The 23,437-nt window shown below is 35.1% G+C and overlaps 1 protein-coding gene and 1 non-coding gene across 10 annotated transcripts in view; both read left to right on the top strand.

The window, feature by feature from the left end:
* DNM3 (dynamin 3) overlaps nucleotides 1-23,437 on the top strand; it is a 576,659-nt gene that overhangs the window by 517,270 nt on the left and 35,952 nt on the right. For all 9 annotated transcript variants that reach the window (XM_024350123.3, XM_054673217.2, XM_016932653.4 and 6 more), the window contains one exon: nucleotides 20,089-20,253. In XM_024350123.3, coding sequence (XP_024205891.2) covers nucleotides 20,089-20,253 — 165 coding nt within the window. The remainder of the gene's footprint in view (nucleotides 1-20,088; nucleotides 20,254-23,437) is intronic.
* Nucleotides 10,457-10,563, top strand: LOC112206986 (U6 spliceosomal RNA). Its single transcript, XR_002941464.1, has one exon. It is a non-coding gene; the product is annotated as a U6 spliceosomal RNA (small nuclear RNA).

Below are 23,437 nucleotides of genomic sequence, written 5' to 3'. Positions count from 1 at the left end.
AACACTGCCAAGCTACAGCTGAATACCTAGTTAAAGGATTATTTTAAAGTGAGGCCTAATAAAGACACTTTCAGGCAGCAAAAACAGTTTGCCATCAAAGATAAAAGGAACGAAACGAAAAAATGTACTTTAGGAAGAAGGAAAATGATCCAGAAGGAACATGGACAAAGAAGTGGGTAAACATTTGGGTAAATCTAAGCCAATATTAAAACAACAAGAATAATAGTAATGTATGGTGATTAAAAGCCATCTGAACAGTTTTATTTTCTCACAAATACTAAACAGCACTTAATTTAATTACATTGCCATGTAGAAGTTTTAACCATATTTTGTTCATTTTTGACTTATAAAACAATCAGGAAAAAACAGTAAACATTGTGATATAAGATTTACTTATTTTAATCCAAGTTACACTTTGCTAAACATACTGAAAATTTGACGGGGTTTTAAATTTGTAATGAAAGAGCCATAGACTCCTCAGAATTTTTTTTTAATTGTGTTGATCTTGCACATTCTATTTATGATTCCAGGTCATTACCTAAGCAAGGATTTCCAATTTAGGCTGAGCTGGGAAAGACATTATTATATTAAAGTTTATGGTTATGAAAACTTTACCCCCACAACACTGGAAGTACAGGACCTTTGTTTCTCTCCACCCACATGCTGGTGACTTTTTACCACTAGGAGAGTTATGTACTCACTGTGACTCACAGAAAAAGATCAGGTTACTTTATACTATCTCTCAATAAATGGAGCCAAGGATCCTTGGAGAAATTCCAGGACTGGGGCAGAGAAAGTACAAGATGAGCCTGGAATGTCTCATGATGCTAGAAAGTAAGGAAGTGCTCAAAACCTTATGGGGATATATGTGAAAAAGATACAAGAGGCAAATTACAGGAGGCTCCCAATGACTAAATCTGGGACAATTTCAGAAATAAAATAATGATAGTAATGGATTATAATCCATAGAATAAAATAAGAATCCATACTTACATAAATAAACAGTTGAATGATTAATTATATGAAGGAGAAGGGAAAGCTGTTCCTCATAATTAATTAATTTAGAAGAGAAGATCAAAATTTAAAAATCACCATTTGCAAAACATCACAGTAATAGTTTCTCTTAAGAATCATCAATGGATGTTAAAATGAGTAGGTAAAAGTATGATGAGAAACAGGATATTCACATAGCCTCAAATATCACCCACAAGATACTTATTAATTTCAAAGGAGAAAAAATAGAAACTTTACAGTGGAGAAACCTGGAAGACACCATCTTAACCAAATGATCAAAGTTAACATCACTAGTAATGAGACAGATCAACATCACATGTCTCCTGATGTAATGCACTGAGAAAGACACACCATTTATGTAGTGTGTTTTTGCTAAAAATGCACAACCTGAAATTAATAACGAGGAAACATCAAATTGAAGGACACTATACAAAATAACTGGTCAATACTGTATAAAATTATTAGGGTCATAAAAGATGAAAAAAGACTGAGGTATTGCTCCAAATTAAAGGAGACTAAAGAGGGATAACTAAATGTAATACATGATTGAGGATTAGATCCTGGGTCATAGTATTACAATGTCAATTTCCTTATCTTGATCATTGTTGTGTAGTTTTGTAAGATACTAACATTCGAAGAATCTGGGTGAAGGATGTACAGGAATTCTTTGTATTAATTTTCAACCTTTTAATAAGACAAATTATTTCAAGATGAAAATTATTTTACAAATCAAAGATAGTGTTAACGATAGCTTCCTTAGACCTCTCCATCCTCCCATATTCTAAGAAAGGCCATTTATATGTTACCTCCAGTTCTGTCCACAGACATCAATGCATGGCTTCAGGAAAAGTGGGCCAAGTGCAATGCTGAACAGGAAGGAAACAGTTTGAGTCTGAAGCACAAGGTTCCTACTGTGCTGAATCAGTGTGGTAGAGGCTATTAAAATGCCATCTTTTCCTACCTCCCACTCCTCTCCTTCTTCTGCCTTCATACCCTACATCCCAGACCGCTTTTAATCCTATTGGGAGGGTATACAGAGAGAAATAAAGAAAAAATAATAATGAATGGCTGTGTTCTTTGGCACATGAATAGCAGTTTCCCTTTCGGGACTTCAAGAATACAAAATGAGAGGCTTTAAATCTTGCTAACTTGTGCAAGAATGTGCGCGTGTGTATATGTGTGTGTGCGTAGGTAAAAATGTAAATGACCACTATGGAAAGAACAATGCTGGCTTTTAAAATCTACTAAAGTAAAAGAAATAATTATTCCTGAATAAGGTATGTCAAACACCAGTGGGAAGAAAGAAGAGCGGGTTATTTTGTTTAGAGCTGGATGAATTAGGAAAATCCCTTTTTACAGCTAACTCAGAGATGAGCTGTTGTTGCCAAGATGTGGTTTATCAAACATCTAGGCTATCTCACAGGATGTGAGTTGGTTTAGCTTTGTAAAATAGCTCTATTTTTATTTTAGCCAAATCTCTACAAGACTCTCAGTCAGCTCCCTCCCCCACTAGAATGAAACAGCAACAACAGCAGTGAAACCTGACTGAAACAGCAGAGTAAATGTTGGCCAGAAGCCTGCTGTGATCCAGCCTGGCTTTTAGAAGGAGTCTCTCTCAGTTTGATTCATTGCTTCTCACAAACCAGCTCCAGACTGCTTTTCTTGAGATAAAATAAGTTGTAGAAGTATAAAGGGAATGTTGCCACTGGTAATTCTTTTTACTTAAGATAATAAAAGCACATAAAATTTCCATGCTCATATTTGACTCCTTTCCGGGTCTCCCTTCCTGATTCTAACACACTGTGGAAATGGTGCAAGGAAAAAAAAGCCACAGACAGAGTAGTCGGTGTGATTTCAGACCACATGACTCATTTCTTGTGCTTCTTTCTAGAGCAGTCTGTTTTCTGTGAGCTGGCTTCACTCTGGTTAATCACTTAGCATGGTGAGATTTCACCTGGTTGCCCCTCTGGTGGCTCAGACGGGGCCTGGGGCATCACTGAATTTATACTGAAAATCAGATGGGCATCTGAACAACTCCCACAACACACACACACACACACACACATTTAATCACCATCAAGTAGTGCAGTTTCCTTTCTAAGTGATGGGAGCTGCTGGCTGTTGTTTTTGGCTTGAGGCCGCATAGACCAGCCAGCCTTTGTGTAAGCATGGTCTGTCTGATTGCTTTGGGGCTGTCTTCTTAGAAATCTTCTTGCTGTTCATTATTTTGCCAGCAAGCCATAACTATTACTTTTTTTTTAGATTCCTCAATCTATGTTTTCTCTACTGTAAGATAGTAAAATGTAGAGAATCAGGGAGCCCTATAAATCTTGAAGATTTTTTTTTGTCTTAATTTCTTTAATTTGAGATTGGCATTTAAAACCATTGTAGAACTTGTGAACTTGCTAAGTTTAAACTACAATTTGGAGTAGGGAGTAATAACCAAACTGTTCTTCTCATGTTGTTTTAAAAGCTTCTGGTGGATATGCCTTTTTATTTTTTACTCATCTTACAGTCTATTCAGAAAAATAAAAAAAAAAAAAAACATTAAGTAGCTCTTGGCAGAAGGTCAAAACCAGCATTTCAGGGAAGGTATTTAAAAGTCTTAAGTGTGGGCTATTTGTATAAGCAATATCTGCACGTTTCTTATGACTGGGAAGGACTATTTTCACAGTCTTTCATGGAAATATTTCTAGACAATTTTCTGCGGCTCTTTTCCCTGAGCTCATTTATTTGCTTTTGCTTCAGAACACAGCATTTTAATGAGCAGTTTTATGAGCCTAACCTGCGTTCTGCAAGCTCCACATGACTGGATTCCTGTTGCACATAACCTTTGCCCTATTTTCCATTAAAACACAAGACTTTCCTATAATCAACTGTATACTATGACCTTGGAGGAAAAAAATGCAACAGATAGTTTAGTCTACTATTTAGTCTACTTTAGCACACTAAAATTGATTTTTTAAAAAAAATAGTTGTTTCCTTATAATTTTTAAAAGTGTACATATTAGTATTTTCATCACAAATTTATTTTGTAAGATGCCTAATTCAATATTACCATATCCCTCTGGGTAAATAACTCATTTAGCTATCTTTATAATCCACTGAGGGATGTACAAAGGTAAGATGAACCCCAAATCATTTTGGAATTATGAACATTCAAAACAAAATAAAATGCAAAGTTTTCTATCTCCACTTGGTCTTACATATAATAATAGGTGTCAGGAAGTTCCTTCTTATAGCAAAGCTAAATCATCATCTGATGCATTTTGACTCCTCTTTGTGCTTTAATTCAAATGTAAAACAACTATTTTTCACTTTATACATAGTATCCTACTATTTTTATATAGAATAACTTTCTCTTCTATACCCTGAGACATCCAAATTTGTTTACTTTTTCCTCCAGGTTTTACTTCCAGTATTTTAATCCGTTTTCTTAATATCTGCTAAATATTCAAGCTCTCCCTTTCATTTGAGCAGTAGAGCCTCAGGCAGAATGCAGAGCCCCTGCAAGGGTCTAACAAGTACTAAGAACAATGGAGCTATTGTTGTGTAGCACACCCAGCTCCCCTCTGGATCATGCATTCCAGCCATGTTTGCCTTTTAAAACTACACTATGGATTTAAGGTAGTCTGCGGTTGCTTGTAACACCTTTGCTCTTTTTCTGCCCTGCTTACTTTAGCCAATCTGTCCTCATCTTATAATTCTGTTTACATTTTCTTCTTAGGACAAGGAAGGCACTCTTTAAAACAGAGTGCAGTAAGTTTAGGGCAAATGAAAGGAAATCTACTTCACATAGCAGGTTATAAACTTGTGGAACTCATTAGTCCCAAAAGGTGGGACTGGCAGGAAATGTAAATGAATTCAGAAATCTTTTAGCCAGATTTATGAATGAGAGCCACAAATGGCTACTAAGAAAACTGGGGCTATACCTGACTTTTACAACAGAAGTCAGAGAACAGCTTTGAGCTCCCGCACAGGATGACTCTTGAGACTTATTGGGGTGGCTGACCTTGGGTCTGGTCCACTATGGGATTTCCTGAGCATCCTGTGTCCCTTCTGCACTTGTTCTTGTTTCACTGGGTCTCAGAAAGAACCAGTAAGGCTTATGTGGGAGGGGCAACTTTCTTTTTAAAGTAGAGACTAGAAGAAAGCTTCGTAACTTCTCCTTTCCTGTTCAACCATTTGCCTACCTTAGTGCCAATTATGACTGTCAGGGAATGGTGATGTCTGTCTAGTAGAAACTAGCTGAGATCACATTTGAATGTTAAAACATAGATACTTTCTTTTACGCTAAGTCAGACACTTCTTTTTCCTGGGAATTTTCAGGCCTGAGACCGTAAATAGCATTTTTATTTTATCCTGTACTCTATCCTCAGTAGAACCTTCAATCACTTAACTCCCCTGCTTTTCCCAGACTTATATCTCTTTACTGCAGGGTTCTCAAACTGGAGTACTTAAAAAATGCAAATGCTCCTGGCTTCACCCCAGACCAATTAAATCATAATATTTGTGGGTGGAGCCCAGGTATCAATAGTCTTTAAAGCCATCCCAGGTAATTCTCCCAGCAGCCAAGTTGAGAGTCTTGACCTGACAAGTAGTGTTAGGTTCTCTCCTTACCCTGAGCTCCCTGCTTGGCATCTCAGTGTTGTCTGTGACATCATTCTGCAATAGCCACCTCTCTATGTTAAATGTTTATTAGTGATTATGGTGAAGCTTTCTACACAAGTCATCAATGCTAGGTCTTTATGCTTTTTCTGTCCTTCCAACCGTGAACGCTTAGTAAAAGAAAACTTGCTGCAAAATCTGGACCATTGCAAATACCCAACACTTATAAGACCCTGCCCTCCTTTCACTCACCTCTTTGTTGACTAGCCAATCACCTGCTCCAAAAATGATCTTCCATCACATCTGTCCCTCACTTTTCCTGTAGGCAAGAATGTCACCTCTTAAGAGAATACAGAAGCCAACCAGAAGAAGCTGCCCAATACCTTTATCTTTACCTCAGCTGAGCATTCTTCCACCATTCTCTTCTTATTCTTCCTTTAAATTGTTAAAAAGAAAAATTCCACTTTCACTTATTAAATATGATTGAGTACCAACTGTGTGTAATACATTAAAATACAGGGGAGAAGACCTATTAGAAAGCAATTAACAATAATACACGAAAAGAATATAAAGCCTTAACGATAAGAAATGTTTAATAAGCTATGAGTGTCTAGGAAAGAGGGATCTTTTGGGCCAGGTCTTGAATAATGAAAAGATTTTAGCAATCAAATATCAGGCAAAAGGGCATTCAGATTCAAAGGGGCAACATGGCTAAAGGCACCAGGTCGTGATGTGCATGGTTTGATTTGGGAATAGCAAAAGGTCTGGTCTAACTGGAATATGGCATGAAAGGTGAATCTTTTCGAGTATTTCTCCTGTACAGCATACTGAATCTCATTTGTTTGTTGTTATTTCTAGTGTCTTTAGTCTTTTGCCTTCTGGCTTCTTTTTAAACTTCATATATACACATGTCTTCCCTGGCCTAAAAGAAACATCTTTGACCCAACCCTGATATCTTGATAAACACCGTGCCATTCCCTTCATTTTTCTGCCAAACTTTCACAGTATGACTTATACTTTCTTTCAGCCCCCTTTCCACATTCTCCACCTCACCCTCCTAATCCAGCCTCTGGCCCCCCTTTAATCCTATCCACAAACCCCCATCCCCACAGAAAAGCTCTGTTAAAGATTCTTCCATCATTCAGACAAAGCCATTGCCAGCCCTCATTCTATTTAGCCTCTTAGCAATATCTGGCACTGTTAATGACTGCCTTTTTCTTGAAAGCTTTTTTATCTAAAGTAGCCTGGGATGATGCATGATCTTTGAACCCTCCTCACCTTTTTTTTAACTCCTTATGGTCTCCTTTGCTGGCACTTCTTCCACCTCCTTAACTGTGAATATTCATCCCCAAATACTTTCCTCCCTCTCTTTCTTGTTTCATTCCATTATTTATTCTTTCATTCTGAAAGCATTTACTGAGTGCTCACACTAGGCCAGGCACTTTGCTAAACACAAAGACAAATTTGTTTTTTTCTGTACACTCATTGCTTTTAAGAAGTTTTCTATTCTTATGGCTCCAGCTTCCAATTCTGTATGAAAGATTTCTAAATCTACATTTTCTCTTGTGGCTTCTGAATGCTCATTCTGTGATTCCAGTTGCCACCAGATATGTCCTTTGCATCTACAAAATTTACTAAAAAATAAACTCATTTTTTCCATAAAAACCAATTTCTCTGCCTCAGTTTATTTGCCCCAATCTATGAAGTCACCATATCAGTCTTCAAGACTGGACATCTGAGCATATTATTTTACTCTTAATAGATTTTGTATCCAATCTGTCACAATTTTCCAATAATTTCTTCTTGAGAATGCCTTTATGATCTACTGGTTACCTCTCCATTTTTATAGAAACCCACTTGATTCAGACTTCACACATAGTTTCTTACTAAAGACAATAATTGATCTCCCTGCTTCCAGTCTCACTCTCCTTAAATAAATTCAGCCTGCAGTTGCCATACTAATCTTCCTAAAACACTGCTTGAGCACATCCTTTCTGGTGACCTTTCAAGCCCACCACATGTCATCTCATCTCCTTAGCCTAACCCAAGTTCTCCACAATCTGACCACTCATTTTGCAATTCAGCCATATACTCTTCTTCTCAACATATTTGTTACCATGTCCTCCCCAGTATTTTCCCTAACACATCAAACTAATTTCCACCTCCATTCCCTTTGTGTCCCTCACCTAGATGCCTTCTAAAGGTCTGCATGCCCCAGTACAACCAGGCCAAGTCTCACTCACTTTCTTTCCATAGCCTTGCCTGGCTCCTGAAACCTCTAGAAAACTCTTCTCTCTTGAAAGGCTAATTACACTTAGAGGCTATACCGTACCACTTAGTTCATATTACATGCTATCTTTATGACACATTGTTTTTGGCCTGTTAATGGGCTCCTCCCCAAATACAGGGTAAACTTCTTAGGTGCAGAAACTGTGCTGTGACTTTCCCTTTCATCTCCAAAGAAACCTAGTGCATGTCTCATCATATATTAAATGTTTAATATATAGCCTGGGTTAGTTGTAATAATTATCTGTGCTTCAATAAACTGGTTTAGACCAAGATAGACTCTACAAGTACAACAGAAACTTATGTTTACACTGTATATAAGGGGGTCATTTTCTGCTGTACAACATTATTATCTAGTCTGCATGTCAGTTTTGAAGTAGATGCCTTTTTCTAACTCAAAAAGAGGCAGTTAAGGAGTAATTATTGAGCCTCCAGATCTAAATACCAAATTATAGGAAATACAAGGAGTGGAAGAGCACATTAAATGATATGCAGGGGATGCAATCAGCCAAATCCACACTGGGGGATTGGACAGAATCTATAGGACAAAAAAAATTTTTAATAACAAATTGCAAGAGCAAGAAATAGAGAGATGGAGAAGTCTGAAGATTAAAATAGACATAAGAGAAATATCTACCAATCACAGTGACATGGTTTGGATCTGTATCCCCACCAAATCTCATGTCAATTGTAATCCCCAATGTAGGAGGTGGGGCCTGGTGGGTGGTGACTGGATCATGGGGATGGATTTCTCATGAATGTTTCAGCATCATCTCCCCTTGGTACTGTCCTAGTGACAGTGAGTGAGTTCTCATAAAATCTGGACATTTAAAAGTATGTGGCACCTCCCTGCTCCCTCTCTTGCTACTGCTCTGGCCATGTGAAGTGCTTGTTCCCCCTTCACCTTCCACCATGATTGTAAGTTTCTTGAAGCCTCCCCAGAAGCCAGGCAGATGCTAGTATCATGCTTTCTGTACAGCCTGCAGAGTCCTGAGCCAATTAAACCTCTTTTCTTTATAAATTACTGAGTCTCAGGTATTTCTTTATAACAACACAAGAATGAACTAATACACACAGTATATGGACTTATTTTGATTCAAACTCAAACACATAACCTTAAAAACCTTCTTTAAAGACAACTGGGGAAGTGTAATATGAACACTAAATATATAATAATGTTAAAAAATTATTAATGTTTTAGATAATAAAAATAGTATTGTGTTTATGTTTTCTAAGGGTTCTTATCTTTTAGGATTATACACTGAAATATTTACAGATAAAATTATGTGATGTCTGAGTTTGCCTCAAAATAGTTGAGAAGTATAGACGGAACAAGGTTGGCCATGTGGTGAATTGTTGAAGTTGAGTAACGAGAGATTAATTTGTACTATTCTTTATTCTATCTACTTTTACATATATTTAAAATTTCTCAAATAAAAATATTTTTAAAGTAGTCATTGATGTTAAGAAATTCTTGTTAAATATTTTTGATGTGATAGTGGCACTGTGGTTATGAGTTTTGAAAAGGAATTTTTATCTTTTAGAAATACCAACTGAAATATTCATGCATGAAATGAAAATAATGTAGACATTGATGTCGTTGCATTTTTAAAGATTATAATAAAATGAGGCAAAAAATGTTTAAATTGTCATTTAAAAATTTCTTATCCCCAGAAATACATCCATAAACCCCAAGGTGAGAAAACAATACTTTAGACAGTTATGTAAAGCCTGTTCTGGGTTTGCCTGTTTATACCTAAAGACTACATAGCAAGCAAATCTGTGAGTTGCACATCCTGTAGATGAGCGCAAAGAGAAGAGTAAAAAATAACCAAACACTGTACGTGAGAAGTCATAATCTTTAAAGATACAGGATTTGTCTTAAGAGTAATGGCTTTAAAAACTGGATTATAATCCAGGTAACATCAACCTTCAATAGATATACAATCAGACATGCTAGTGCCAGATAAAGTGGCTAATGCCTGTAATCTCAGCTAGTTCAGAGGCTTAAGCAGGAGGATTGCTTGAGGACAGGAGTTTGAGACCAGCCTGGGCAACATCACAAGACCTTGTCTCTTAAAACATTTTTTTAATTAGCTGGGCATAGTGGCATTCACCTGTAACCCTGCTACTTGGGAAGTTGAGGTAGGAGGATTAGTTGATCCCAGAAGTTCAAGTGAGCTATGATCACACTACATGACTGCAGCCTGGGCAACAGAGCGAGGCCCTTTTTCTAAAAAAAGTAAAAAATGAATAAATAAACATGCTAAAGTATTCCTTGATTTTGAAAAACAAAACAAAACCAACCAAATACAAAGAAAACTCCAGAGGCTTTCCCCAATATCAATTTAATTCATAAATTTAGTATTAGCCCTCCAAAAAACTTCTTTTCAGTGAAATGTTGATTATTAGCAAATTTATCTGATTTCAGGAAGAAGAGTCTCGTCTCTGTGATTAGAATATTCATGAGCAATCAAATGGCCAGTAAGTTAATATCAGAACCTAGCTGAATGTCTGGAAAACCTACAAGTTAGAAAATCATTCATGGGTGCTCACTTTAGTAGCACATATACTAAAATTGGAAAGATATAGAAAAGATTAACACAGCCCCTGCACAAGAATGACATGCAAATTCAGGAAGCATTTTGTATTTTTCTGAATGAGAAATTTAATAAAGAGATACATATTATAAAAAAGAACTAAACAGAAATCTTGGAGCTGATGAATTCAATGATTGAAATAAAAAATACAATTGAGAGATTCAGCAATAGACCAGATCAACCAAAAGAAAGAATTTTTAAACTTGAAGGTGACTATTTTGAAATAACCCAGTCAGAAAAAAAGAAAAATAAAATAAAAAAGAACTAAGAACGCCTACAGGACCTATTGGGACACCACTGAGCAAATATTCACAGTATGAGAATTTCAGGAAAGGCATAGAAAACCTATTTAATGAAATAATAGCTGAAAACTTTGCATGTCTTGATAGAAATATAGATATCTAGATCCAGGAAACTCAAAACCCCAAATATATTAAGTTCAAAAAGGTCCTCTCCAAATCACATTATAGTCAAAGTAACAAAAGTCAAAGACAAAGAATTCCAACAATAGCAAGAGAATAGTGTTAAGTCACAGATAAGGGAATCCCCATTAAGCTAACATTAGATTTCTCAGCAGACACCTTATAGGCTAGGAAAGAATGGGATGATAAATTCAAAGCACTGAAAGAAAAAAAAAATATGTTAGCCAAGAATACTATACCTACAAAATCTATACTTCAGAAATGAAGGGGAAATAATATCTTTCCCAGACAAACAAAAACTGAGGAAATTCATCACCACTAGACCAGCATTACAAAAATTATTAAAGAAGTCCTACACATGGAAGCAAAAGGATGATAATTCTACCGTCCTAAAAACATGCAAAAGTGTGAAACTCACTCATAGAGCAGATACACAAATGATTAAGGGAAAGGAATTTAATCTTATCATGTCAGAACACCACCAAACTGCAAAGATAAATAATGAGAGAGGAAAAACATAAACAAAGGATATACAAAACAATGAGAAGACAAAAAAGATGACAAGATTAAGTCTTCTCCTAATAATAATAACCTTGAATATGAGTAGATTAAATTCCCAAATTAAAAGATATAAACAACTGGCTGAATGGTTAAAAATCAAGACCAAACTATATGCCACCTACAATAAACTCACTTTACCTTTGAAGATACTCATAGACTGAAAGTGAAGGAATGAAAATATATATTCCATACAAACAGAAACCCAAAATGAGCAGGAGTACTGCTATGGTTTCACTGTGTCCCCACCCAAATCTCATCTTGAATTATAGTTCTTATAATTCCCATATGTCTTGGGAGGGACCTGGTAGAAGGTAATTGAATCATGGGGGTGGTTTCCCCCATGCTATTCTCATGAGAATGAGTAAATTCTTACAAGATCTGATGGTTTTATAGGGAGCATCCCCCTTTGCTTGGCTCTCATTCTTCTTGCTGCTGCCATGTGAAGAGAGACATATTTGCGTCCTACAATACCCACTCTCAGCATTGCATAGATCACCTAGGCATAAAATCAACAAAGATACATTGGATTCAAACTGTACTATAAATCAAATGACCCTAACAGACATTTACAGAACATTCTATGCAATAGCTACAGAATATGTGCTCTTCTCATTAGCACATGGAACATGCCCCCGGATAGATCATATGTTAGGCCACAAAACAAGTCTCAACAAATTTTTAAAAATCAAAATCATATGAAATATATTTTCTTATCACAATGGAATAAAACTAGAAATCAAAATCAAGTGGAACTTTGGAAACTGAACAATTACATGTAAATTAAACAACATGCTCCAAAACAACCAAAGGGTAAATTAAGAAATTAAGAAGTACATTAAAAAATTTCTTGAAACAAATGAAAATATAAACATAATATATCAAATCCTACACAATACAGCAAAAGCAGTAGTAAGAAGAAAGTTTATAGCAATAAACACCAACATCAGAAAAGTAGAAAGATTTCAAATAAACAACTTAATCATGCACTTCAGGGAACTAGAAAAGCAAGAATAAGCCAAACCCAAAATTAGAAGGAAAGAAATAATAAAGATCAGCGCAGAAATAGAGATTAAAACAACAATACAAAAGATCAAGGGAACAAAAAGTTGGTTTTCTGAAAAGATAAACAGAATTGACAAACCATTAGCTAAACTAAGACAAAAAGACCCAAATAAATAAAATCCATAATGAAAAAATGAAACATTACAACTGATACCACAAAAAAGAAATATTACAACTGGTACCTCCACTTATAAGCACAGAAATTAAGGCTTAGAGAGGTTGAGTAACTTCTTAACTAACCTCACTGAAGTCACAAAGCTTATTAGTGACAGAGCCAAGATATAATACCAGTCATCTAATTCCGTAGTTCATACTGTTAATCACTATTCCACATTTCCCTCAAACCAAAGTGGATTGAGCATTCAGGGTATTCTAGGTCAGGCGGATATTTTTATTTTTTTATTTTTATTTTTTATTTTTTTTTACTTCTTTTTTATTTATTTATTTATTTATTTTATTATTATACTTTAAGTTTTAGGGTACATGTGCACATTGTGCAGGTTAGTTACATACGTACACATATGCCATGCTGGTGTGCTGCACCCACTAACTCATCATCTAGCATTAGGTATATCTCCCAATGCTATCCCTCCCCCCTCCCCCCACCCCACAACAGTCCCCAGAGTGTGATGTTCCCCTTCCTGTGTCCATGTGATCTCATTGTTCAATTCCCACCTATGAGTGAGAATATGCGGTGTTTGGTTTTTTGTTCTTGCGATAGTTTACTGAGAATGATGATTTCCAATTTCACCTATGTCCCTACAAACTTATATTTGATGAATGCTGCAAATAGGTGTATGATCCAGTTTTTCTTATAGCTTCTGTGATTTGGTAATTCTCCTACAGATGGTAGAATATGGTATTCACAATAATATGAAAAATATAATTAAATTTGACAAGAATTCTATTAAAACAGCAAGATTTACCATCCAGAATTATTTCATTTATTTTTAATTCATCTTTTATCTTAATCAAACATACCACCTTGATGTTATGTGAAGCTATCTTATATGCTACCTTAAGCCATATGCATTCATTTATGAACCCTCTAAAACTATGCGTCATGCCCTATTTTATGTTTATTGCCAGGTAGTTTATAAGTGATTAAAGAATATTGCTAGAAATTATATTTAATTAGATAGATAATGTTACCATATCACTTTTGATTCATTTGGCCCCCAATGTAGTATGAAATCTTGTAATTAATTTTTTTTTTTTTTGGAAAGAGAGTCTTGCTTTGTCACCCAGGCTGAAGTGCAGTGGTGTGATCTCGGCTCACTCCAACTTCTGCCTCCCAGGCTCAAGTGATCCTCCTACATCTGCCTCCTGAGTATCTGGAACTACGGGCATGCACCAGTATGCCTGGCTAATTTTTAAATTTTTTGTAGAGACCAGGTTTCATCATGTTGCCCAGGCTGGTCTCAAATTCATGAGCTCAAGTGATCTACCCACCTTGGCTTCCCAAAGTGTTAGGATTACAGGCACAAGCCACCATGCCCTGCGATGAGAATTTTTAAGAAAAGCCATTTTATCAAATATTTCATTTAACTAAAACACCTTTAATTCAGAAAGCATTATATCTATTCTAAAAGTGTTTATATGGATTAAATAGACATAAACAATTGGCAGAGGAAAAAACATAGTACTCACTAACAATAGTATTTGTAGAAATTTTGAAGCCATGGTTAAAAAAAGAGAAATTTGAGGGAAAATGTAAATACATGCAGTAATAATGCTTTCTTAGCAAAATTCGCATCTTTAGTCTCCTGTCACCTTATTGCTTTGTAAAGAAACATCTTGATCCCAGTCATAAAAGTCATTTAGACTTATAAACTCATTAATGTTTACTAGCAGTTGCAATCTGATTTCTTCTCCTAAACTACTTTAAAAATAGTCTAAGGAAAAAAGCTTTTAAAAACCAACATCAGCTTTATCTCTTACACCTCATGTAATACTTACAAATCTTATTAATAAAGCACTCAGGACAATCTGATACACTACAAAATTTAAAATAATACAGAATTGTTTCAAATAATAATTGCATCCTTCTATAAAATTTGCCTTAGAATAGTTTTAATTTTTATTGTAAATGCAGCCATAGTTGTTGATCTTTAAGCAATCTTGACTCTCTTTGTTTTTGCCACTTTATAAAATGTAGACAAATCTGATAGCCAAGGTAAATATCAGAATTAGGGTAAAGCAAAGATAGTTTTGTTTTTTTGTACTTTACATCCTCCAGATTGTCAAACAGGCAACATACACACACATTCAATTTCAGAAGAATGAGAGAGAGAAGTAACAAAAGAAAAAAAACTCCAGACCCAATGATTATTATTCCAAGAATATAGATCTTTGTCTAAGCAATCTTCTTCTGAATATCAGTAGTTATAGAACTCTCAGTATATTTTTATCATCTTCACAAAGTTATTTTTCTGTAAACTAAAGGTTTGCCTAAATTGAGATAAGCTCCTTTAAATTTTAATTTATTTTTTAGTTGGGTATGAGCATTTACAGTGACAGAAGAAGTTCTGGTTTTGGCAACTTTGGAAGTAGCTCCCCAACTTTGGGACATGTACGTGTTGTCTGTATGATGACTCAGCTGTGGTCTGGTGCTATTATCACATAATGTTCTATCTTTGAATATTGGAAACAAGAAATTTGCAACAGCTCAACCTAGCAAATTTCTTCTGATTTTGTTTTCATCTTTCCTTTCAACAAAAATTAACTTAAATTTCCTAAAACAGCCTTCAGATCTTTTTTTAATCTTGATCATCTACTAAGGCTCTTGGGCCCTGGGAATGTCTGAGAAGGTGCACTCAGTAATTCATGTGTAGGAATAGTTGAAAAAGTTATCTTCAGGCCTTTCGGGAGTTCTGTAGTTGGATGTAGGTGACAGCTTTATCAACTACAGTATTCAGTGAACATCAGGGAAGCTTAAAACCCCTGATTATAGCTGCTTTTTTAACGGCTTCGTTTTTCTTCTGTACTCCAGAAGAAATGATTCTACTCACAGAATTTTACAGTTGTGTGTGGTTTTTTTGGTTGCTTTAATGCTTTGTATTATTTTGTTTTTTACTAAGAAGTTTTTACATGTAAAGCAAGTGTAATTGTATTTACGTTGAACTTTGAAAGATTTTCTTCCTCATAATGTAAAGAAAAGGTAAATAAGATCAACTGCATACCTATGCTATTATTTTGCTATGTAGTTTATTATGACGGCCCATGCTGCTTTCATATTATTTGAATTTTATTGCCCCTGCTTTCTCTAGGACTTTATTAACTTTGATATAGTACATCTATACTCATCCATGTAAATGATTTTGAAGAACAAAACAATTGACAGATTTTGCTTTACAATATCTGTGATTTTTGTTTCATACCTTTGTCCATCTTTCAATCTTTGTAAACAGACCTAGTTCTTTATTGCATAGACCTTATAATCCCTTAATACCCTGATTCTAAACTGAATGAGCTTTAAAAGTGCCTGTTAAATAGTATAAAGGATACAATAATTTAAAATTTCTTTACAGTTACAAGTTTTTAGGTGATGGAAGTAGAATTCCTAAAATATAAATTACTCTTGTGTCATTTTCCCCCTAATCTTTAGGTGTTATCTTCTTATAAATGAAACCACGGGGGTTTTTCTTGTGATTATAGTATTTCATTATTTGAGTATGTAAACATGATGATGATGGTGTTACAGAATTAACAGCAGCAGAGGAATCGCTCTGAGTCAAAAACAGCCTTCATCATGATCAATAGCACAATTGTTTTATGTCTGTAAGGCATTTCTCATAGGACTATATTTGGTCATCCTGGTAGCTTTTGGAAACACGTTTTGTCTCACAGTATTTGTAGATCACTGTTGGTGGTGGGGTGAGCATCAACACTATCTTAACCCATACCCTTCCAGCCTCATCAAATTAGAAGTGAATGATTGGCAGTGGAGAGAGGTTTTCAGTGAAACCATTCTTGATAATGTAGGGCTGGAAAAATTCACAGGTACGTTACCATGGTAACAGTGTTTTCATCGTGATGACCTGATTTACTAAGAAAAAGTCTTCAAATAAGTCTATGACATGATTAAATAAGAGACTTAAGGAAAGGGAAAAGACAAAAACAAAACACCTGAAAGACATTCCAGTCAAGCCCAGTGCTTCTATAATAGAAGCCCCAAGGTATGGTGAGAATTATTTCTGATTCAACACTTTCATTCCCTTACCTGTTAAAGTAGTAAACCTTTAAAAGAAAGCTTTTAAATTAAAATTTTCAGCTACTTGGGAGGCTGAGGCGGGACCATCGCTTAAAGCCAGGAATTTGAGATAAGCCTGGGAAACATAACAAAACCCCATCTCTAAAAAAAAAAAAAAAAAGGCAAAATTAGCTGGGCGTGGCATGTAGTTACAGCTATATGGGAGGATCCCTTGAGTTCAGGGGTTCGAGACTGCAGTGAGCTATGATCACGCCACTGCACTTCAGCCTGGATGACAGGGCAAGACTCTGTCTCTAAAAACAAAAATAATAATAGTAGTTATAAAAATATGTTTTAAATAACTTAAAACTTTATATAACAGCCTGTTTCTTAAATACCATGCAAATAATTTCGGAGAAAGTAAGTTATGGTAATTTTTATAAATGACTTCACATTTACAATGCTGGTGTTTTTATTGGTTAAATTAGATTTCTCAATAGCTATTTTTAAAAACTGCAATAGGAAGGACTGTCTATTGTATTTTTTAGAAACAAGATGGTTTCTACAATATTATTCACGTTTTTTAAACAGCATCATTGAACCTGCACATAAAAGGTTAAATGTTTGCAGATCATTCTTTTTTGCCTCAAAGATCAGAGACAAATTACTATTTTTATTTTACATTCCCTTGATGAGGATAATGATAAACAGCTGTCATTTCAGTGCTTCAACTGCAAAGAACCTTATTGCAATCCTATAATTTAAACAAAGAAAAAATATAGTCATACACAATATACATACAGAAAAGAGCACAATGGAGAATTTGGTTAGAACTGGGGTTAGAGAAAAGGAAGTGTTGCTCTCTGCAATTACTCATGTAAAAGAAAAATTCCATTTATATGCATTTTTCCCATTCATCTTAGACATTGGTAGAAGGGGCAGTTTACTGCTTCTTTTTTTCTAAAATGAGGAAATAAATCAAATTTGCATACTGAACTCTGTGACTCCCCATCATGTCCACTGTATTATCAGAATAGTTAAGATTTGCATGTCACTACATGTCTGCAAGTATTTCCAAAAGCTAAGAAGAATTTCAAATTGTTTTACTGATTATTTACTAAAGCCTCTAAATTTTTTTTAATGCTAAGAATTATTAAACCAGAGTTCTCTATTCACTCTGACACTTTGTTTTCTAATTGCATCTGGTTTCAAAAAGTGAAAGTCAGTGTCTTTTGCTTATTTTGATATGCAAAAAAGTGAAGCATGGCTACATGTTAAGAAAGCTGTAAAATGGGGAAATTTAGTGTTTCTATATGAAAATGTGGATGCTAATATAATTTTCCTGGTGTTTCATATTCCTAGAGGTGAATTTAACAAGTTATTTATTCTGCTTTTCTCCTTTAGCTCAATTATTTATTTTTTATAACTATCAGTACTTTAAGGAATTTTTCTAGAAACTCTCTTTATGTTCTGGTTTCTTAATACCTAAGGAAAAAATTGACTTAAAATAATATTTATCTAACATTTATTGAACAAATTTCAGTTCTCAGAGCTTGAATATATTCTTATATGGGTTGACAATAACGATGATACCCCTGTCCTAAGGTTGTGCTACAGATCTATATAAAGTACATAGCACAGTACCTGGAATACAATATTTGCTCAATAAATGTTCCTGGGAAGTGGTAGTAGGTTTATGCTGAAATGCCATTACCTGGTACTGCTAAACACAATGGCAAAATCTAAAATCCAAGAATGTTTTAGATCAGAGAGACAAATGGAATTGTGTTGTATTCCTAATGGAGGCTTATATTTCTTTATATAGAAGATGTTTTCTTCAGAAAGCTGTAGGTCATCATCTGCTCTCATTGATATATATCTCATATATATATATATATTTCATAATCACTTTATCATCCTCATTATCATCAAGTTGTAGTAGCTCCTAACTCCTCAACTTGGAATTTCTCTGGTCTGTGCTTTCTCTTACAAGTAGGCTTTCCTGGAGGCCCTAAATGCACTGGAGCCTCAGAAATGTCCTCATACTGTTGTCCCAAATCATGAGGTCATGCTCTCAGGACTGGGAAATGAGTTGAGCATGCATTATTTTAATGTGTTTTTTAGAACAATAGACATTTCTGAGTGACAGAAGCCTATATAAATGATTAGAACCAATTCTATCATTATTGTTGATTTTGTGGCCCATCAATATGCTTTTCACACAAGCATATTGATTCAAAGGAAAGGCTTATCATTTAATATCCAGTAAAGCTATTTAGCACAGTGCTATGCCTAGAACTGATTGGATGATTGAAAACCTGGCAGATCAAAGTATGTACATTTCCAAAGAAAAGCACTTCGTGTCTACATGGAAGCAATAAATTATTTCCCCATTTTACATTCATAATTAAATCTTTCCAAATGCTAGAAAGTAGCCAGACCACTAACAATAATACCTGTGTCATGTTCTGGGGCTTAGATGGTTCAAGCTGACTTGAAATGGAGACCATTTGTTCTAAATTGATTTCAATGCCAAGCCAATAGGTCAGCCCTTAATGATGAAGAAGCCATTCCAGCTCAGCCTCTGGTGGATAAGCCAACATTAATTAACTCAAGTCTCATAGTATAGGAAACAGATGCTTTTCTCATGTTGCACAAATAAATTCTTTGTGTATAGATGTGTTCTGTTTTATTCAAAGAATAACAAGTTGGAAGTAATAATTTTAAGTTTTTCACAATGGAGCCAGTCTTTAGTAGTGATGACAGAAGCATGAATTTACGTAACAAATTCCAGCAAGTGCATGGAAGAATAAATTATCTTCTATATCTCTTATTTTGGCTTCAGGCCAGCCCTACAAAATTTAGCTTTGAATGTGGGAGGATCCAAATGCTGATCCATCCCAGAGCAGACCTAGAAGTGCCAAAACAATACCAAGGTTATTTCTAATCTATACCTTCCCTGGAGACTCCTCTCAGAGGTTTACATTTGCATCATATGTTTGGATTCAATTCTTTGGCCAGCTTGCAAATGGCTTAAGATTAGATTGTTCTCTGGAGATATGTTGTTAGGTACACTGTTTATTTGGTTATTCATCTCAACCTTCATTCAGAATTAGAATACTTACTTGCTTTCCCTAGAATGTGGCAGGCTAAAAATTGAGTAATAACTGCAGGTTCCCCCATCTCCTTTCAGAACCAGTGGATGCATAAGATAAAAATGTTACCATCTACTGATATAAACTCCAACTATGCTAATCAGAAGTTGATAATCTGATAACGACTGATATTTTATTTTCTTCTGAGTGAATATGAGATAATCCATGGTTTGTTTCTCTTCTTTTAGGCTGAAAATGATGAGAATGGCCAAGCAGAAAACTTTTCTATGGACCCACAATTGGAGAGGCAAGTGGAGACCATTCGCAACCTCGTAGACTCCTACATGTCCATTATCAACAAATGTATCCGAGATCTAATTCCAAAAACAATAATGCACCTTATGATCAATAACGTAAGTGATTATAAACTACCTCCATTTAACTTCTAACCCATCCGAGTGTGGAAGTTGCACATATTATCTTCAGCTTCTTTGTGTATTTTCTGGATAGTTCAAATAATATTACCCAGGTTCATCATTTTCCATTAGACGTGATATGTGACTGACCAGTGAAAGAGAACTTAGGGAAGAAAACTTAAAACTTCTAGCTATAGGACTGAGGTATTCCCCATTGGCTGTCTTCTAGAAGAGTGTGAGTTTGCTCACAATAAAGCAAAACAAAAACACCATAATCCTGGGCATCATGTAAATTAATTGCAAAACCAGCAAAGAAACCAGATGCCCTGGCTCCTAGACTTTGAGACTAAAGGCAAAGGATATATTTGTTCCTATGCCCATGCGTGTGCATGCATGTGCACACACATATATAAAATATGTTAATATGATTATTTTCAGCTTCTAAAATCTATGGAATGCTATTTTAACCTGGGAAAGGGCTTCTTGCTTTATCCCCTCGGATTAAAAACTCAGTGAATTTTATTTTTCTAACGTAAGGATGCTATAACCTCAAATCTGAAAATCCTGCTTGACTAGCCATCAATGGGTCTAAATAACCTTTTCAAGGTTATTTATAGTAGTCAGAGTATGATACTTAAATTATGTTTGATTTAGTTCTTTTGGTAGTTAACTTTTTACAGTACAAATAATACCATAAGTTATTTGAGAAATAGTCTTTTAGATAAGATAGGTTATAATGAGGTGTTTTATAGGGGGCTTTTCTGAATCTTGACAAGTGAGACACCAATAATTTTATTCCTAGTTATCTTCTAAGGACATCTTTTTATTTAATCCAATGATAAATTATGAGCATTACTTGTAAGAAATTAAAATTAGATGGCAAAGTAGTAAAAAGAGCCCCAAAGTAGAATTTAGGAGAAATCTGGGTTCTAAATCTGGTTCTGCTACAGACTCTGTTGACCTAAGGTGAGTCTCTTTCATGTGTCTGTTTCCTCCATATGTAAAATACTAATTGTAGTAAGTATATCTGACTTAGGGATTTGTTCCAGAAGATGGTACAAATGAAAGTACTGTGAAAAATTTAATTGTAAGAAATTAATATGGCTGCCTATTTAAGAACTGTAAATAGCCCTTGTTCATATTTCATGGTTAATTTCAAAATTTTATTTCTAAATACGACAGTCCGTTCATTGTCCATGATCTCTGCATTCCTTGACTGTAAGCAACCCCAAGTACTCATGGGAACAATCTTATTTTTAACTAACACTATTTTCATACACGTATGTATTCAAACAAGGTTAGCTGGATGCTTTGAAGAATCAGCAACAGGTAAGCAATAAATTAGAAATGTGGAAACTATGAATTGTATTCTTTTGACCAATGGCTTTCTGTGTAACCTAAAGCAAATCATTTCGCCCCTTTGAGTTGAAGTCAGTCTCTTCTAAAACTACAGTGAGGTACCTCACAGAGCCATCAGAGATTATAATAAAAGTGGCTATAAGCCATTTAGAAAAATATAAAGTACTAAACAAATAGTCTGTGTATTTTTAAAATTACCTTCCTCATTTACTTAAATGAATTCAGGTTGTTTTGCTGTGGTATATCCAGGCACTTGCTTATTTAAACATTTTCCTGATTAAGGATCATTTATCTTTTCACTGTTTCACCGAGAGTCATTAGTGCTGCCATCAGTTCAAACGCTGCTTTGCTCTGCACTATATTAAATCATCAGCACAGGAAATAGCACTTCCTGCCTATAGCTGTGAGGAGTAGCTTGACACAAATTAGCTAAAAGGAAAAACAAAAACAAAAAAACCCTATTGCAAATCTATCCTACTTTCACCTTCTCAAGAAAAACATACACACATGCACACACATGCACGCTCACACACACACACACACACACACAGAAAGAAAGAAAGAAATGCAGGGTTAGTTTCCCTCACTCTTCACTGGTGTGTTTTCTTGTTTTAATGAAATGGCTAAACCTCCACCTACAGGATATTATTCTCAGAGGTAAAGTTCTGATAGTTGTCTTGAGAGAGACCTCACATAAGAGTCGTGAGAAAGGAGACTTCAATTAAGATCTGATCTCCAAGGTCAAATCATGAAGTAAAAACTAATAGGAATGTGGAGAAGGCGAAAGTATCATGTAGTGCTGAATTCTTATGAAATTGTGGCTTTGTTTGAAATTTAACTTTTTGTATCTACCAGAAGTTAGTTTTACATATCTAGAATGACTGCTTTTCTTGGGTATTATTTTATGTGCTTTTTAAACATATATAAAAAGGTATAGTTTTATATATAATACATATATTTTAAAATTATATATGTATAATTCTATATATGAAAAATATATATCTCTTTTATTAATGTAGTCATATTCTCGTGGCATCTTATTGTACAGAATGCCCAAGCCTATTTTGTTCATTCCACACGTGACCTGTTGAGTCCAAGGAAACTGAAACAGTGAACACCAAGCACTGTGCCATCTAGATGTATTGATTTTTTAACTTGATTCAAAGTGAAGAGATCTTCAAATGAAAGAACTAATAATAAAATCACAACGAGAAAACTAGTCTTTTGACTCCTAATTCTAAATTCTGTTCACTTAACCCTGCTGCATCTTTAAATGAGTTTGGATCAAAAAGCTAATTGTTCCTCCAGAATCAATAAATGCCTAAAACACGGTCCTCTATTTCTTCCTGGTCTATCAAAAGCGGTGTTCTGGCCTTTCCTCTTTGAAATGGGAATGAAAAAGAATATGTTTCGGCCTCCTGAAAAAGAATATGTTTCAGCCAACGTTCATAAAGTTCAGAATTTGGTGGGCAGTTTCCTTTGAAAGTTTACATTAAGTGTTCTGCCACTCAAGTGTCCATATGGAATTGTTTAAGAAGTTTAAAGCCTAGCAATAAATGCCTTGCCTCAGACATACTGTAAGCCTTTGTCTATTGAAATGCAGCAGCTGTTTCATTACTTAAACATACCAGGTAACAGCAGCACAAAGAAATAGCAAGTTTATGACAGACGGTCTTTCTGGACAGGCTACAGTCAAAGCAGCAGAGTTTTGCTCAGGACTTTAAAGCTAACACACACATAACACCCCATGGTAAGCCCATTTGGATGGCCTCTTCTCTGTAGCTCACCCCACCAGAAGTTCTCCATCAAAGAATGAAGTGGA

This window comes from Pan troglodytes, chromosome 1 (assembly GCF_028858775.2).
Source record: "Pan troglodytes isolate AG18354 chromosome 1, NHGRI_mPanTro3-v2.0_pri, whole genome shotgun sequence".
Lineage (NCBI taxonomy): Eukaryota > Metazoa > Chordata > Mammalia > Primates > Hominidae > Pan > Pan troglodytes.
The sequence above is the reverse complement of the archived record's forward strand: the minus strand, read 5'-3'. Positions and strand labels throughout refer to the sequence as shown.